The sequence below is a fragment of the Homalodisca vitripennis genome, chromosome X (genome assembly GCF_021130785.1).
Source record: "Homalodisca vitripennis isolate AUS2020 chromosome X, UT_GWSS_2.1, whole genome shotgun sequence".
NCBI classification, from domain to species: Eukaryota; Metazoa; Arthropoda; class Insecta; order Hemiptera; family Cicadellidae; genus Homalodisca; species Homalodisca vitripennis.
The window spans coordinates 73,481,387-73,500,777 of NC_060215.1; the positions used below are offsets into that span (position 1 = coordinate 73,481,387).

Sequence of the window (19,391 nt, forward strand, 5' to 3'; positions counted from 1 at the left end):
ATTCTGCACAGCCATGTTCATCACAATATTTGACTGGATCTCTAGTTGTTTGCAGATCTTTCAGACAGAAATAAGACTGTATCATCGGCATACATCAGAATGAGACATATTCTTCCAGATACTTAGGGAGGTTGTTAGTAAAGTAGGAAAAGAACAGTACAGATCTCCGTGGAACATGTGCCTCTTTTTACAAGAACCCGTTGCTAGGCATATATATGAAACTTTCATATTGTGAACAATTTGTCCTTAACCAAATATGTTTCAAATGATTTTTTTCAAGTGGTTCGAGTAACCCAACAATGAATAATAATATAATCGAAATAGAAGTTCCAAATGTTTTCTAATTTCAGAAAATGTATATTGTTTCATGTGTTGTATAGAAGAAAAGTGTTATCTAATTCAAAACTGTAAATAGGTACATTATTTTTTAAATTCACAAAAAGTATATTTTACATGTCTACTAAATTATACCAAATTTAAGAGCATAACAAGCACTATAAAATTTAAAAAAAGCTCATAATCATGGCTAAAAAAGAATCAAAACAAAATTACACAATAGCAATAGAATCAAAATTACTCAGCCCTACCAAATTACACAATGTCAAAGATATTTCTTCAAAATCACTCATTTAACTCTACATTCTACAACCTCATAAGTTTGAAGATGTTATTTAACCCTAAGGGAGCTAAGCAAATGAATACATACATACATAAAACAGCGTTAAGAGCCAAGGACATTATAGACGTAAAAATTACTATTTAAATATAAATGTTTTTTGTATAACTCTTTGTACATGTGTTTAGTGTTTACTTACCATAAATTGGGATGTAATAAACAAGTGACAAGAGCTCATGCCCCTTTGACCTTCATATCCATTGTGGGGGTAGAAAAATGGCAACCGGTCATTTGTTTATTTTCTGCTTGAGAGCCAACATTTACTCTTGCATGTTTAGTCTGTCAGTGCTCGTAAAATAAAATGATGTGGTGAATACGCTAGTTGAGGAATAGTTTTAGAGAACCAAGCCAATGCGAAGAACTTCATATGTGTTAGTTCATATTTAATTTACATAAAATATAAAATAAATCAGATTCCAGTAATGCAGAGTTATTCTCTATTTTTCAATAATCTTGTAACACATTTTTTAACATTTTAAAACAATGAGCTAATCAATTATTGTTCTTTGAGTGCCCCGGAACTGATTGTACACATTTTTATATAAGGATTGCATTCAAAATAATACATTAAAATTCAGGAATATATTGAAAATGGGATAAAATATGTGGCATTTAAAGTCAAAATGTTCACCAGTTGCCTTACCTCTCTCTTCTCTAGTAGGGGAAATCATTTTATCACCAATCACTCCGTCCAAGTTTATCGTATATCCTAGGCAAACTTCTTACTAAGAGTTAATTTGTTATTCAGGAATCTACTGTAGAAAACCTTATCTTTATGTCCATGGTTGAAACATATGTCAGTGGTATTTGGTTATTGAAAAGTTTAAAAAGGTATGCATTGAGTCTGTTTGCTTTTTGTAGTATACTAGTTAGGTGTGTCTTGATTGTTCCCAATCAATTAATATTGACCTTTTATGCTTAGAACTCTGCCATCTGATGAAATACTACTAGGGTTATTTTAAAATTAAGAACTGATAGTACATTGAGTCTATGCAGACTGACTGTCACATGATACCTGAACAAGGTTAGTCTCCTCGAATGCACCATCATTACATTTCACGTCTTTGCCAGTCTTATACTGCTTTGTCTGTCCTCATGTCAATCAATAATCTCGCTGATTCTGAAGTAACTCTGTTATTCGATTATACAAATAAAAGTTTGTACTGCTGAAACTCAGGTGAACCAAAAACTGGTGCCACTGTTTAAAAAATGTATAGCTATTAATATTGACAATGTTAATAAGTAAAAGGGTTAATTTTTTATTAATTCATGTTACAATTTATGTTCATAACAAAAGTTTCTCCTACTCCATTACAAAATGGTTCTTACTTTAGAAATATTACACTTGTATGTTAATGTTTTATTTAAGTATACAATTTTTAATATTCCTCTTAATTATAGCTAATTTTATAATCTTCTTTCCGAAATGTCACATCAATACTTGAAATTGTCTTTGAGCTACTCTTTATGTACAACTTTGAGTACTAGTCAGTTGCAATAATATAATGTCACTGTTGTGACAAAACATGCAAATCATACACTGATTCCCAAGACTGTTGAGGGTTAGCCAAATACAAGCCTATTAAACGCGGGAAAGTTCTTGACCATAACCTAGCGGCAAGACAGAACTGGTGACAGTTCAGTTATCATTATGATGTGCTAATCATAGAGGGTTATCATTCCTGTGGGTAAGGTAATAATAAAAATTAAAATAAATAAATAAATAAATATATATATATATATAAACTTTTTTGTTACCAAGTACCCTTAATAAGTTCCAAATTTGTATCTATTCCATAAATAAGATAGTTATTCAGAAGTTTGTTATTATTATCATTTCAAAAGTTTTGACTTTTTTTAAATGACTTATTGCCTTTACTTACCTATAATGAAATGTCAAAAATGAAGTGAAGGGAATAGGGTATAGAAATACTGGGCATATAAAAGTAATAATTCAGTAGAATTTTATGACATTCAATACTGTTTCTTGAATCCATTGCTTTACTATTTGTCATTACAATACTACATCTTAAGGTTTTGTTGATTGTTGTGTTTTATTCATGTATTTTTCTTTATCAGATTTGTGTAAATGTATAATTTTTTGGTATGTGTTGAAACGTGACCATTATCCTGGGCTTTACTAGGTGCAGGTTTCTCTTCACTTCTTGATCAAAACTTCTGTTTGTATAGTATACTTAAATTTAGTTAACAGTGATGGTGAGTTAGTGGTGGCTTGAAGTTTGTTTTGGCACTGCTCAGGGGCCTCAGGCGGGGCAGGAACAGGGGCAGTCGCAACCTGTGGTGGTGAACGCTAAAACTAAGACAGCTCTAGCAAACATGTTGAGCATCCGGTTACAGACCGGACAATCCGGCTCTCAGGTGATGGTGTGATTGCAACGCATGCTTCTGCATTGCCTTACTCTCACACTCACGCTCAGTTCTTCTCTTAACCTTGCATGATGTCGTCTCGGCTCTTCTCTTTCTTTCTTATCTTCAAATTAGTATTATCTCAGTCAGGGTGGTGCCTTTGAAAAATTCTGTTTGAAAGCATTGTTAGTTTGATGTAAACTAATGTATTCTAACAAGTGTAAGTTTTGTTAATAATGTGATTGTTTTGTGCTGACTAATCCTATGGTGTAGATTGTGTGTCCTGTATACTATAGAAATTAATGTATTTCATTAACACAAAGACAGTTGCATCAAAAGTAATTAATGGCAAGTAACTTACTGTCTCTTAAGAGTACTGTGTTTGTAACATTTTTGTGGTGGTATTATTTTAACTCTTACTGGAAGTCTTTAGTTGCTGAACATTTGTTTTTTTCTGTTGAGTTTGACAGTATAGCTCATTTATTGTAATATTTATGTGTTTTTCATGTTTCAGATGCTTTAAACTCAAAATGTTTATACATTGATCAACTGTTTGCCATATACTAGTTTCATAAATGTAGTAAGTTCATCTTTCAAAAGCTATCTGTTCTTGTGGAAAGGGAGTACCAGGGGTATATAAGGATTTTAATTTAGGGAGAGCCCATATCCAACATCTCGTATTTCATAGGGTGAGGGATAGTATATAGCTTTCCTAAATCTATGAGTGTTAGCCTTCTTTGTGAAGACTCCCAATTGCGATCCTGCATAGCACAAATTACTAAACCTTAAACTTCATGGAAGGTATATTAAACAAGCAGGCTATTGACAACACCAAACATAATATTTTTAAAGATAGACCGATCTCCTTTTAAGCCTTTTACTGTCCATCCTCATGTGCCAGTGGCCTGTGCGAGGGTCTTTTCAAACAGATTAAGGGAAGAGTCAGTACAGTATAAGGTCAATGGCACTGATAAAAAGTTCTATAGTAACAGTCAGGATCTGAAGTACTTGATTGGTGAAATGGTCTACCATAAGTATGCTGGTAATAAACGTCTACTTTTATTTTTAAAGATTTTTTAATACTTTATTGTGTATCTAATAAAATGAAAGTTGGTTGTAACTATACAATTAAAGCTTAAGTCAAAATAACAACTACTCTGATATTGCTTCCATGCATACAAATTCAATACATTACCTGGCCATCCATACTGTATCCACAAACCACTTTGTGCCCTACGTGGCCCTGAACAGATTGCAATTATCTAATGGTTTCCATTTAGTCTTAGGGTTAGGTAATTAATGCAAATATATCACTCCTAAATCAGTAGTCATATTTCAATTTGATTTTTTTTAATAGAAAAAGCATGACATGTACTTCTTTTTTTTAAATACTGATACCTACTATTAAAAGTATACCCTCATTAGAAGATTTGTATCATTATATTAGACACTTTGAGGAGAGGTGGATCTGAAAATGCGATTGGGGAGGAAAAGTTTGCATAAGGTTATAGGCTAAAGCCACTGTACATTACATTAGGCAGTAGAAATGTGTAAAGGTCAGCAGACATTGTAGATACTGCTATGTGCAGTTTGATAGTGTTTTTATCAATATTATGTTTTTAAAGTAAGATATTGTAGGGATTGATCTTGTTTGCTCATAAAAGGAAATATAACTATGACCGTTTAATAAGCTGCTTGCTTGGGTAGGATTACTAAACAGTCCCCATCAAAGGAACAATCATGCTTATTGCTCTATTTGATGTTATCTCAGCAATTACCACATGAGCTTGAGCTTAACAGAATAGCAGCAGCAAGTTACTCATCCTCTAGTGTACTATAAGGATACTGTTTTGAGCATAAATAAAATGGCATATGCATAAACAAGATCCACTGTCTTGCACAATACAGCATCTAAAGACAAAAAGCCTGTCAGCACCAAACATGACATTTAATCCTTGCTCGCTAAAGTCTGAACAATTCCAAATCGCAAGTTATGTTCATGTGAGCTAGATGAGGACTGTATCATTTCAAGGTGGCAACTTGAAAATTAATTAAATGTTGTTGTGAGTTTTGGATTGGCCTCTCTGGTGAATGTAAGATGTTAAGATTGGTGAAATAAGCGTGCTGGTAAATGTTACTTGTTTAATTATACGTTACACGTTAGTTATATGTTACACTTTGAATACAGTTCCCATTCTATGGTTTTGTGAGAAGATTTTATTTTGTCTTAATAAAGAAATAAATAATATCCGTGGTTGTATTTGAAATAGTAATGTTTCGTTAGTAGTGAACTTTCCTGAACAAGTAACATTTTAGATTGGATAAAGTAATAGTATGTTATATTTTACATACGGTAAAAATTACTCCTTATATTATTATTTTGTATGTTCTTAATCAATTGTCTTAGAACATACAGTGTGTTTTATACTTCTAAGTTCATATAACTTGTTTTCTCATTGCATCTTTAAGTATATTTTCAGAGATAACAAATTGAGTGCAATAAGAACTGTTGTGAGTACACTGTGTATATGTGCCGTGGACTTTCTGCTCCTGCCCGCACATCTGCCACTGCAAATAATTCAGAGTATCAAGTATTAAGATTTTTCATCACCTGCAATGGGTTAAAAACTTAGGAAGATAATATAATGTAATCATACCATCTAATGGATTGGATGTTATGAAAATGAAAACATTTTTTACTAAAGAACTGCTGAAAATAAAAATATAACAAATAATAAGCACAAAAATCATTAGTCTCTACATATGCAGTCCATTCAAAGTATAATTTATCATACCGTTAAAATGTTTCTTCTAGTTAATGGTAGTTTATACTTCTGTCTATTTATTATAATTTTATAACTATAACTAAAATTTTCTCTACAATGCAATGAATTTCTGGCCTTTCTAAACGACTTTAGAATGAAGGGTTGCAACCTACTTTAAATCATAGTATTAGAAAATATTCAACAGAGCCCAAGATATTTTTAAAAATCTAGTAGTTTGGTAAGGATAAGTAATACATATGTGACATATTCACCAATGCTCATCATTATCAAAACGTAATCATATTTTTAACGTCAGCTTTATTCAATATTATGCAATGATATAAAATGAATGGTGAATAGAAGTAACCAATAACTAAACTATTTTCGTCCAAACAACATTTGAAAACATTCAGCAACAATAAAGAGAATTTATACTTAATACATTAACTATTCTTACAAATAGTGTATCTCAGAAAACCTTACAAGTTATAAGTGGATGTAAAAGAATTTTAAACACTTCTTAGATTTATCCTTGTTTCAGCTTAACTGAAATGTAATTTTAAAATGTTGAGTTCATGTAGCAAGTTCAATAATAAAAAAATGTTATATCAATAATAAAATAAAATGTAAGTTAGAATATTAGTAGATACAAAATGAGTGTGATTTAGGGTGCACATGAAGTGGTTATTGGCGGTAGTAGAGAAACAGCCCTTGTAGATCATTTCTAAACATTCTAAGTTCTACGTAAGTTAGAACTTAGAACTTGGAACTAGAACTTATGAGTACTACTGCTAACACTAAAACATGGTTTCGAAACATTATGTAACTCGTGGGCAAGTTAATGTACAAACATGGAGTTGAGATAGATGAAGCAGGGTTTATGTATAATCCTAGGACCAGTGATGTCACCCAGTATTTTTGGCTTGGAAAAGTTAAGAAGGGACTTTGCTATTTGTTTTTACAGAAGTGTTCTGATTATATTAAGTGAGTAACAAGTACGGTAAAATAAACCAAATACTGAGGTTATTACTTAATTAGTCAAAGTCATACATGTTTTTTTTTTTGTTTTTTTTATTTAGATTTTTTTATCCAGCCAATTCATTTTGGTCCAGGTTGTTATATCCGTGTGATGCACCAATTAGATGAAATTGACCATCAGTATTAGTTTTTAAATATATAGACAGAAAGCACGCAAAATTTTAAGCCAATAAACATTACTAAATTTTCTCATTCAAGTATCAATATATTATTGAATTTTTTAGGTCATTACAATTTCATCCTTATTATGTTTTGACATATCACTGTATAAGCTAATGCAGAATGGAATATGTGGTTGGACAAAAACAAAATCTATGTTTCATCATTTAATTACTACAAAACTTCAAAGTCAAATAAACCTAAAATAGTATATACTATTGAGTTATTTAATATGTTCATTCTAATTTAAATATGAATCTATATTAGAAGGTAATTGCTCATTTTGTTTTTTTATGAATTTAGTAAAAGAGTTATACGGTTTGAAAATTTCTAGATAATTGATTGGTTAAAATAATTAAATTCTATATTTTCCAATTTTTTCCCAAGAAAAGTCCAATTTTATATCATGATTATTATGATTACACGATCATTTCTAGTGCCGTTGTCATAAAAGTTATGACCTACAATTAAGTGTTCTAATAAATTTTGCTTGTTTTGCTACTGTGTAATTTTTCTTTGAGCACTGATTTATATTTATGTGACATAGCCTACCTTATACAATGGTATTTGAAAACAGAATATTGCAGAGAATATCATCAAATTACCTAGCAACAAACAGTAAATACATTTTTATAAGGCTCATTTTTTACTGATATCAAAAATATCAACGTTATATATAAAACTGCCCAAAAAATGTTATATAATTTTAAAAACCAAATTGTAAACAATTTAGTTACTCTACTAATTGTGTGTAGAACATATATTTAAATAGCATATTGGCACTTATGTAATTCTTTTTTACTTATTTTCAGAAGCTAATATAAAACAAACAAATTTACATTTTCATACCCATCTAGCTTAATTTTTCTGCTTTAGTCAAATGAAACTGACATGCAAATTGATATTCAACAATATTATGTAAACTAAAAATAATTATATTTATTCTTGAATTATCCAACCACAACAAATAGGTTGCAATTTTGGTTTTGGACTTTCCCACTAAAAGTCTAATAAACAGTATAAAACTATTTACAAAACCCTGTAACATCATATGTTATTGTTTTGTTAAAATCTGCCACAATTTGGGTATTCTGAATTTTTTGTATACCTTATATTACACACAAGGATTTCACTATTTCAGACAGAATTTAGAAGATTTCAGAATTCCTTATGCTCGGTGTGAGATTAATCATACATATAAGAATAGCATACAAGTTTCCATTTGCATTGTATTAAAGACCAAAGCTAATAATTGTGAGATGGCTAGGTAACATATGACAATGCTGGTAGATTTTGTAAGCAAGATAGCACATATCACATAGTAAACCAGGTCTCAAAGGATGTTTGTAGGCTTAAAGAGCAATATTGTAGTGTCTGTAGACATTTTTGTGAGTAGGAATATAGAACAAAAAAACTTCTTATTTTCTAAAATTTCTGGTTCATACTGTGTTGAAACAATTCTAACACAATTAAAATCTTAAGAGATATCGGCCTTTCTGTGGAGAACTATCTTCAGTCAATATTTGTTAAACCGAAATATGTATGTTGCAGTATAATATGTATTCTGTGAAAGCAATCATACATCACAGTTTTTAGCATTTATTCTTAAGGATCCTTCATAACTGTTTCAATTATTGTCATGGGAGAGACTATAGAGTGTTGTTTTTAGCATACATCATCCTTGCATTTTGCTAATCTTGAAATTTAAGGACAAAGGCTCATGGCGGAGATGGTGATGTTAATTTACAGGGTTATGAGAACGATTAGTGGTACTCTCTTGGTAACTCCACTTTTCCGGTTGTCATACTGTGCCTCTCAAGATCTGGAAAGAAGGGCCTATTTAAATAAGTACACCAATTTTGGGGGAATTGGTTGGGGTATGTTGGCAACCAATTCACTTATCTTCTAAAGATGTCCCACAAAATATGGAAATTGTTTGTGTTCCAGAGAACTACAAGTTTTCATTGTTTAATTAAATAGATTTTTTTTACCTGAAATAGCTCAAACTGAATCTTGGGGGTGCGATTTTGAAGGATGAAATCACATTTTGGAGTTCCATTAAAAAAATCCAACAGATGATATTGATCTTCTCAGGAAAGAGTAGACCATAACTAAGTAGATATCATTCTGGCGTTGGTAGATGCAGTGGCTGGAAAACCAAGTCAGGACACATCTTAAAACAATCCTGGATTGCTGGGCCAAACAATAAATCACACACAGTAAATCATTGTTTTCTGCCTTATTTCACAGAAGGATTAATGGATCTCCATTAATTGCCTCTAATGGGGCAGCACTAATGGCCTAACAAAATTATATTGGGAGGTGTGAAGGGAGATAAGTTTTTACATTGTTTGTAACCATTTACACAAATCCAAGAAATATTGAAATTCAAAAGTTTGTTAGCTGTTAAAACTCACATGTGTCTACTATTATACAAGGTTTGATTAGAAAATTTTAAGAATGGGCTTGTAATGGTACAATGGTGGTACTTATACGCTACTGTGATGCATCTCCTTCAAAGTAGTCTCCTTCTGACTGTACACACTGACTCCAATGGTATTTCTACTTTTGGAAACATTCCTGGAATTTTTTTCCTGAAGTGTGTTAAGGACGCTCTCCGTATTTGCCTGGATGTCTTCAAGTGAGTAAAATCGCTTTCCTTTCAGTGAAAATTTCAATTTAGAAAACAGTTAGAAGTCTGCAGGGGCCAAATCTGGGGAATAAGGAGGTTGTGGAAGCACAGGAATTTTGAATTTGGCCAAAAATTCAATGATGGAGATGGCACGATGAGCCGGAGCATTGTCTTGGTGTAGCACCCAACTCCTGTCTTTCTACAATGCAGGCCTTTTCTTCCGCACCTTTTTGCGCAAACGCTGGAGGACACATTTGTAGTATTCTTGGTTAATTGTCTGTTCTCCAGGTGTAAATTCATGATTCACTATACTGGTAGAATAATAAAAATCACCAACATTGTCTTCACTTTTGACCATCTTTGTCGTGCTTTTTTCGGTCGTGGTGAACTTAGTCTTTCACTGCGAAGACTGCTCTAGGTTTCAGGATCATATCCATATACCCATGATTCATTACTCATAATTAACTTATTTAACAAATCTAGGTTATTTGTAGTCCAAGTAATCAGTTCTTGGCACACTTCAAGTCGGCGTTGTCTTTGGTCACTTGACAAAACTTTTAGAATTACTTTTGCGGACTCTCGATGCATGTTCAGATCTTCAGTTAAAATTGACTAAACTGCATAGAAACTTAAATTAGATTCATCAGCAATCTCCCTAATTGTAAGTCTACGATCAGAGGGCACGAAGTCGTGAACTTCCACAACATTTTCATTCATTTTGAGGTGGAAGGACGGTTGGACTGTGCTTCATCTTCAAATGATTCGTGGCCATTTTTAAATCTGTTGAACTAAAAACACAAAAATGAAGCAACATGAATGAAACACTGTTGAAACAAAAATATTTGACTCGCTCATACAATTATCTCTAAAAGCTGTTTTTAATAGTTGTCTTAGAAGCTGATTTCCCAGTTTTAAAACAAAATTTCACACAAATTCGTTGCTCCGTTTTTATGTCAATTTTAACAACAACTACAAGCATTAACAGACCCACACTCAACCAGCTATCACAACAAGCTGATCATAGAAAACACTGTTTCCTTTCAGAGGGTGTTCATGGACAAAGCAATGACTCACTCCCCACCCTCCATGTACCTGCCCGCCATACGAATAAGCAGTAGCGGATCCATTCTTAACACTTTCACACCTCATATGCTATAACTAAATGTTATAATGGTAGAAATATTCAGATGGCATTGTATAGATATGAGTCATCTGTGCCCAGAGTAAATTTCATAAATTTTCACTCCTCAATGTTTCGCTTCTGTGATAAAAAAATGTAAATGTTATTGATTTACTTTTGCCAGTATTTTTTAACTTAACCATCATCATTAATTCATGTAACATTTGTGATACAGCATTTAAGATCTTTTACATGTTTTGTTAATTAATTTTTTATCCATTCCTTTAATTTATAATTAACACACTCTAGATAAAAATCTAAAATTACAAGTGGTTTGCCTCAGATCATTATGAGGAAGAGATCAATTATCACATTGTTTAAGTTTTTATGGTAAATAATGAAACAATTTTTAATAATCCTTTTTTGTTACTATTCTATCTTGATTAAGAGACTTGCTCATCAGTATAAAGTAGAGACAGTATGTAGTAAATATTAAGGATGTTTAATAATATTTATTAAACACAAAACAATCAGTACAAAACATCAGTATGCAAAGTTATGCACATTAAAATAAAAGTTAATTTTTTACAATGTCTTATTAAAAAATAGTAAACATTTTTATGATATTAATTTTCTGATTTTTAATTTAATTTTTAAATGAAGTAGCTCAAAAACAACACAGTCATTGCAAAAAATCTAACACAAGTGTTTTCTAATATGTCAATCCTGAATGAAGACTGGTGGCTCCAACTACTTTCATATTCCAGATCTGATTAAAATTAATTTCAGCAGAAATGATAAATAGTATTTAATTATGGGAAGATTGCCTGAAAATAGGAAGAAATTATATACTTACTTATCAAAACTAATACATAAAGTGACTTTTTCCGAAATGAAATTTGTTTAGTATGTGAGATGACAGTCGAGCTTATAAATTCTGTCCAGGACAGAATAAGTAAGTGCTTTTTGTGCAAGTTACGATTGATAACAGTACAGGATAACATTTTCAACTGTTCTTGATCTAGAACTAAAACCTAAAGTGGCACTTTCATTATTCATAATTGGTTTCATAAACATATACTTTCTATTTAGTGTAAAGAAACATATTTTACAGTAAGAGTGCACTTTGTATAAACTGTTTCTATTAACTGTATACTCTGTCAACTAAACTTAAAATACATAACTAAATACATTATATACAAATATTACGAAGAATGATTACTATTTCAATTAATAAAATAAAGAGATATTATTTAAAATGATATCCCAAGTTGCAGTGTATACAATATAGCAAGTGTTAACTAGGATATGTAATATTTCAAACCTTAATATTATGTATATTCCTATATATTAGTATATTAAAAAAATAAAGGTGTAATAGTTCAAATACTAAGTAATCAGAGTTGTGTGTATTCTAATACATTAGTAATTAAAAAAGTAAGGCATTCAAATTATTTCTAATAGTCCTTTAAAGCTTTAATATTATTATTATCTTTAATGAATATAAACACAAAATTAAATCAGACATTTTATTGTTTGTATCCTATAATAGATGCTCATGATTTTGAAAATAAATAAAATAAAAAAAAGATCACAGAAATTTAATAAACCATTCCAGTAATGGTCACTTTGGCCCTTTGGCAGTGGTTCTATATTGTATGTAATTTTATGATATCACATCTTGCTTTATTAAATATCTATAATATAATGTTACATAAAAGTGTTGATTTTTATTGCAGATGTCAAATAATGTGGAAGGCAGTGCTGCCGGACAGCTAAGATTAATGACTGCCCAACACCATGCCCAGCAGTTGCCCCCACCTCCGCCTACTGCGCCCGCCACACCTGCTCCACCTATAGCTCCTTCATTGGTTTGTACACGTTGCATTTCAGTTATGTATACATTTTAGTCCAATTAGTCACTTAACATTTCACTTTGCAGTACATTTTGAAATAAAAATATAATGTAAAAAAAAACTTATACCTACAGTACAAAAATTAGGTTTCAGAATCTCTAGTTCAGGAGATGAAGAATACATTCAGCTCCTGATTATCAATCATAGATAAGTTAGTGGCGGGCTCTGTTACAAACAAAACTGCACACAAACTCGTTTACATTCATTGTATACAGAACTAAAATAAGGAAACTCAGCATTTTTTTGGACTCTGTATGGCTATGTCTGTCTTCCATATGAAATGACACTTAGATATAGGGTAGAAGGAAAATGTTCCGGAAGCCACTTGAAGTATTTCCAGATGTTAGTCTGTTTTAATTTCAAGATGCTTTAAACACTCTTGTCACATTCCCACTAACAATGGTATGATTTACATTCTTATCTCTCTTCCAGTGGTAGAATAATTATCATAGTATCGTCAATTCAGCTTGCTTAATTCCAAGTGAAAATTCAAGCTTCCTCTTAATTAAAATTATTAAGTTATCTGGAAACCTCTAGACGGTATTACATTAACCCTCTCCCAGTCCAGTTCCACAACACGCTCCTGACACTACTGGCCCGAAGTAATTTTACTAATGGATCTGATGCAGAAGAACACTAACTGCCATTATTTTAATTTGATCAAATCCATTTAAGTATAAATTGTACATATGTGATATATTTAAACCAAACTAAAACAACAATCAACAATGTGTAGAGGTCTATTCAATAGAAACACAATAACACTAAGAAAACACCTTTATTCTGTTTCTAGCAAAAGCTATGGGAAAATAACACACAAAAATAATAACCTGTTTGTACACAGTGTCAATGTATTGCTCATATCAACACAATGCATGCTTGATATCATTTAGTAAAACTTTGAGGGGCCCATCTTATCCCTTTATGTACCATTTAATGTTTCTGGTGTGCATAGTTTTGGTAAGAGGTGTCTTTTTCTAGGTAGCATTACAATGTAAGGGATTATTTGCCCTTAACATTTGCTAGGATCGTTGTAGAGATGTTTTGTTTATGTAATTGTGTTTCCATTGAATAGACATTTAAAGTGACATGTCACAAGATAGGGGTTGTAATTTGAAAAATTAAAGTTACCCCCTTCTACTCTTTTTAAAGCTTATTAAATCCTTTATAATGTTTTAAATACACATAATATATTTCACTATCACGCAATCTACAAATAGGATCTGCCATTGTATTAACTAAAAACAACTGAATATTTTGGTAAGAGTATAAAATCACCATGAAAACAGGTGATACAATTAATAAATACAAATTGTTTCAATAAATACCATGAAGAGGAAGCCCAATACAGAAAGATTTGTAGAACTAGAGAATACTTTTACTGTCATTGGAAGAAGAGATAAAAAACCATTCGTATTTCCAATAGGTAGCAGCACTAACCAAAGAAACATAGATAGAACCAGGAAAACATTTAACATTTCCCACACATATCAAGGTAGATCTCACACGATTACATTGCTCAGAACCTGTATGACGGGAAATCTCATAATTTAAGTTTTTTGTTGTTTGTAAATCCGGTGATAGAAGAATGCTAGATTGTTGAATGAACGTCAGACAACAGCTGCTCTCCATATATTATTCTTGGCTTCCTGTTATCGATTCGAAACTGGTTTTTTAGTTACTTACCGCCATTTTGGGCTGTATGCGATAGAACTCAAGGTGGTGTGAAGGTATGGTGAAGTTGTTCTGATGTCTTATCACGTTTGTAAACTTAGCCTAGTTGGGGTAAATTATCAAATGTAACTGTCACGGATATTATAGTATAATTCATGAATATACATGCCATACACTGTCATTATACATAATTTTACAAGATGTTCTTTCAACAAGGTGCTTGCTTTGAATTTTAAAATAGCTCTTGTTGCTCTTTTTTGTATTTTTAAGATTGAATCTAAATTTATATTTGTTGTGATGCCATATACTGAAATACCGAAAGATATAATTGAATGAATGTACAAAAATGTATAGGTTTTATACTGTTTGTATATTATATATTTTGTAATCTACTTAAAACATAAATGCTAGAAGCTGCTTTTCCAAGAACATTCTCAACATGGAAGCCCCAATATTTCATCTAAGGATAATTGTAGAAATTTGGAATAAGTAGCTTGAGCAATCTGAATGTCTTATTTTTATAGTTAGCAGAATGGATGTTTTTTTATGTTTGTGGTTAAAAAATGTGTCTTATCAACATGTAAAAACAATTTATTACTTTTAAAAAAGTTTGCCAAATATGATGAGTTTGTGCTGGATGACTCCTTTATTCTTTCCACTGAAGGAGCAGTACATTTAAGATTTGCATAATCTGTATAAAAGGAGTTTTCCAGATTGTTCCATATATGGCAAATCATTTATGTAACAAATAAACAATAAAGGCCCCTATATAGAACCCTGGAGAACTCCATGCTTCATTTTATAAATCAAAGAATTATAAATTTGTTTATATATTTCAAGTTGTGGCACCAGCTTTTGGACCCCATCATCAAAGAACTCTGCCTCCTAACCATTAAACCAATTAGTAACAGTTTAATGAAAGAGCAGGCCTCACCGGTGGTTTTGAATAGTGTGTCTAAGCTTTAATAACGTTTCACAGTATCTCTGCATTTATTGTCAATCCTTGCGGCAGGAAGTCTATAAAAAATATGCCTTTTCAGTTTCAAAAACTATGCCCATGATTTGTCATGTTGAAGGTTCTTGCTCGAATTTCTATGGCTTCATCGGAGAGTTTTGGTGATGCCACTAACTGGATTGACGTTAAGTCTTCGGAATGTTGTACGCAACACATGTATCATCACCATCCTTGTGATCGTGCTGCAAAAAGGACAAAGAATGTGTCATACTCTTCACTTTATGTTCTCCCGTTAATATTTTTGTTCCCGTCTCATACACATTCTATTGTAACAAGGTTTATTAATAACAATATTATAAACTACAGTCCTTGAAACTTCTGGAAATTTCTGACAAAGTTTTTCAATAGTGAAGTGACTGTTTTGACGAATTTCCTTTTCCATTTTGTGTCAAGTCTTCATTCATGACAGTAGGTCGCCCAGGTTGTTCATCATCATGAACATTTGTCCTTCCTTCATTAACCCTTTGACTCAGTACTTATAGTGTACTTGATAACCCTACGTTGTTTTTTTAACTGATCTGGTACGATAACTTTGATGTTTAGTAAAACATAGTAGTCAATATCAAACATTTAACACTATCGTCAGAATCATATTCCTCCTGCCGCTTTGTTCACTCACGCCACCATTACTGCAGTCAGCTGATAACAGCCTGTTGAATATTGTAAATGTTCAGGCAAATAAAATAACGAGAACAAGAGAACAGCAACACATGTTCCTTGTTCTATCCACAAGGTTCTCACATTATTACTTGGTTGAAATAGTTGGTATATGAACGTCAAACTGCATAATGCAGTAGTGAGGCGTCGCGTCAGTACAACGTCAATCCACGTCAGAGGGTTAATTTTCACCATTTTCATACTTTCTATCATTCATTACTCCCTCACCATGAACTTCAACAAGCTGCCAATGAATTTCAGCAGGATGATCTTTTTTTCATTTAAAAACCGAATTACTTCACAATCGGCAGGATTAATGATTGACATGATGACAAACAAAGCAGTATAACCTCACAACCAACACCGGCAAAGACGTGAAATGTAGTTGCAGCATAGTGGGGAACTGGCCAAGAGCGGCTGACCTTGAACAGATGTCATGTGACAGGATGCGCAAAATTCAAGATTTTATTAATCATTAAACATTCATTGATGCAATAGGTTATGTCAGTACTAATATAAAACAATTTTATCTTTTCATCATCTATTGCATTCTGTGTGTTACTACTACGTTTAGATAAAAATTAAAATAAATACGGTATGGAATAATGTATAAATACTGATAAATGTTGCAAAATATGTGATGGCAAGAACATAACAGATTAAAAAGATTCATACATTCACAAATAAATAGGTAGACAGATGAAACACATTTACATCCACAAAATTAAAACAATGAAAACAGGTAAAAATTAATAAATATCGTACAATTGTACATATATATACTATATAAATACAGATAAGAATAATTGTTATAACATTTATAATAGCAAGACATAAATTATTAACAGATTCAAAGTGATACATTTACAAATAAATAATTGATAGACAACAGTTAAAAGCAAAAAAATGCATGTATAAACTAACAAAATTTAAAACAATGAATAGCCTATATACATCACATACAACATTTAAAAAAGTATCTGCTATCTAAAAATATGTTTTACTATCTGGTATGAATTTAGCCTTCAATTCAAAATTAGTAAAAGATCTTTTTGAATTTGCTATATTCAGTAGCTAGATAGTCATCAACCTTGTAGAAAACTAGTTCCTTTAACCATTTTTCAAGCAATTTTTGAATGTATGTGACAAGCAATGTGTATTGTTATTGTGTCGAGAGACAATGTGAGCCGATTGTGGCAATTTGTTGAATAATCTATTTTTCATGCAAAATTGCAAAATATGCTGTTATTTGTTTATGTAATTTTAGTAGGTTGTAAATCTAGGGCATAATTATTTCTTGTGTTACAGTTATGTATGTCAGATCTAATTTTATATTTATGCACATTTTCTTTTACTTCTATGAGAGATAAATATATAAACATGGGAGTGTCATGATTTTTAATTCTTTGACAACAGGAAAACAAGATTCATTATTGTCTAGTCCTTTTATGATCCGCATAGCATATTTTTGCCATCTAAAAACTTGTTCCATATAAGTACTATTCCCATAAAGTAACACCATATACCATATGGGAGTGAAAAAATCAAAATACACATTAATCAAAATATCACTACTAACATACAGTTTGTTTTCTTAGTAAATAAGTGATTTTAGATAGCTTTTTACAAATGTACTGTGTATGACTCTGCCTCAATTAATTTAGTTACTGTAAAAAATTGATTCTGTCTTTTTTTTATATATGTAGATGATTTTTCTAGTTTTCTGGTTAACCAGCTCTTTACAATATTCATTGATACATTTTAATCTACTTCCAATTTTTCATTCCGAAATAAAGTAGTATCGTATGCATATAATAATGATTTGCATGGAATATTACTTGGGAAATCATTTATTGCAATAAAAATGGGAAAGATCCCAAGACAGATCCCTGGGGAACACCAGATTAATTGAAAATTAGATCCATCATTATTTTTATATAACATTTGTTTCCTGTTACACAAGTAGGATGACATTATTTGCTGATGACACCCTTACTTTTCTTAAAAAAAAAATACATAGGCGGATGTGAGACGAGAAGCATTAAGTGTTTAATGGTATTAAAAATGTGATTTGATCAGGATGTCCTCTCCTTAAATACAACTAAAACCAAATTTATGCCAATCTCCCTGAATCCACAATCAGATTATGTTTTAGACAATCTGATTTTACATAGTTGTGGAAACCACAACAACAGTCTCTGTTCTTACAAAACAATTGAAACAATTAATTCATATAAATATCTAGGAGTTATCTTGGATTTCTGTTTGAAATGGTCAAATCATATTGAATACCTCAAACAAAAGACATGAAAGTATATTTTTGCCTTTAAGAACTCGAGGGATATTCTTGCTGTCCATAAAATGAAAGTGGTATACTACGCATACGTCCAGTCTCTTTTGGCATTTCGGGTCATTTCTTGGATGGTAGTTTTAAAATCAAATCTTGATCCTCTGTTCACAATTCAGAATCAATTTTAAAGGTAGCTTTTAAAAAATGTCATACATTTCCAACTTCCATTTTATTTCAAAAAACTAAAATTTTTACAATAAGACAGCTTTTTATAAAAATGTTTTAATTCACATATATACAAATTTAGATGATCTGTTTGGAAGAAATCAACACACCCATAACACTTGTTATTCTAGATCTATAGGAATTCTACGTCTGCAACTAAGTCTTTTTCAAACACCAACTCATACTATCTAGCTCACGTGCTTTTTAGAAATATCAGGGAACAGTTTCCAAATTTTAGAGTTTTTGATGAATTGTCTACAATTATTTTTAAAAGAAAAGTTAACCAGTGGTTTTTATCATTGTATATTGAGGATGCAGAGGCAGTGTTGTCTACGAACTATGGGCAGGCAGTCTGACTAGTGAACGGCCACCCCCTCATTCCCGTCATCATTCGTTATCACTAAGACAGTCCCATTGTAATCTGTGGAGATCTTGCTAATCCTTGTTGCTTATATATCCTATTGTAAACCTCTTTTAAATTAATAATATTTCACGCTAAATGCCTACAAATGAAATTTACACAGTGTTTAACCTTTTCATTATATTCTCAATTTATACTCAGTCCGTTAGTTATTTAAGCATGAGCAACTTGAGTCTACGCACAGACATCATAGCTCATGCAGGCTCATTTCCCAAGGACAATTTTTTCTTTTATGGTGCTTTTTCTTTTTTTCATTTCAAACAATTCTCTGTAACCTTAAACATTGTCAATTATAAGGTTTATTTGTAAAAATTGCAATATTGTACATATATTTGGGAAATAAATCAAGTCATTCATTGCTCTGTGGTTGGTTTATTATCGGGAGATTCTAACAAGCCCTTTTGACTACAGTAGCCATAAGATAGGTTCAGGGCAT

At 31.5% G+C, this 19,391-nt stretch overlaps 1 protein-coding gene across 2 annotated transcripts in view; it reads left to right on the plus strand.

Annotated features, from left to right (window-relative positions):
* The window catches only part of LOC124369209 (PAX-interacting protein 1), a 121,101-nt gene that overhangs the window by 67,020 nt on the left and 34,690 nt on the right, over positions 1–19,391 (plus strand). The window contains exons 13-14 of one of the 2 annotated variants that reach the window (XM_046827046.1): positions 2,936–3,055; positions 12,497–12,628. In XM_046827046.1, coding sequence (XP_046683002.1) covers positions 2,936–3,055; positions 12,497–12,628 — 252 coding nt within the window. The remainder of the gene's footprint in view (positions 1–2,935; positions 3,056–12,496; positions 12,629–19,391) is intronic. The other variant, XM_046827047.1, reaches the window with a different exon arrangement.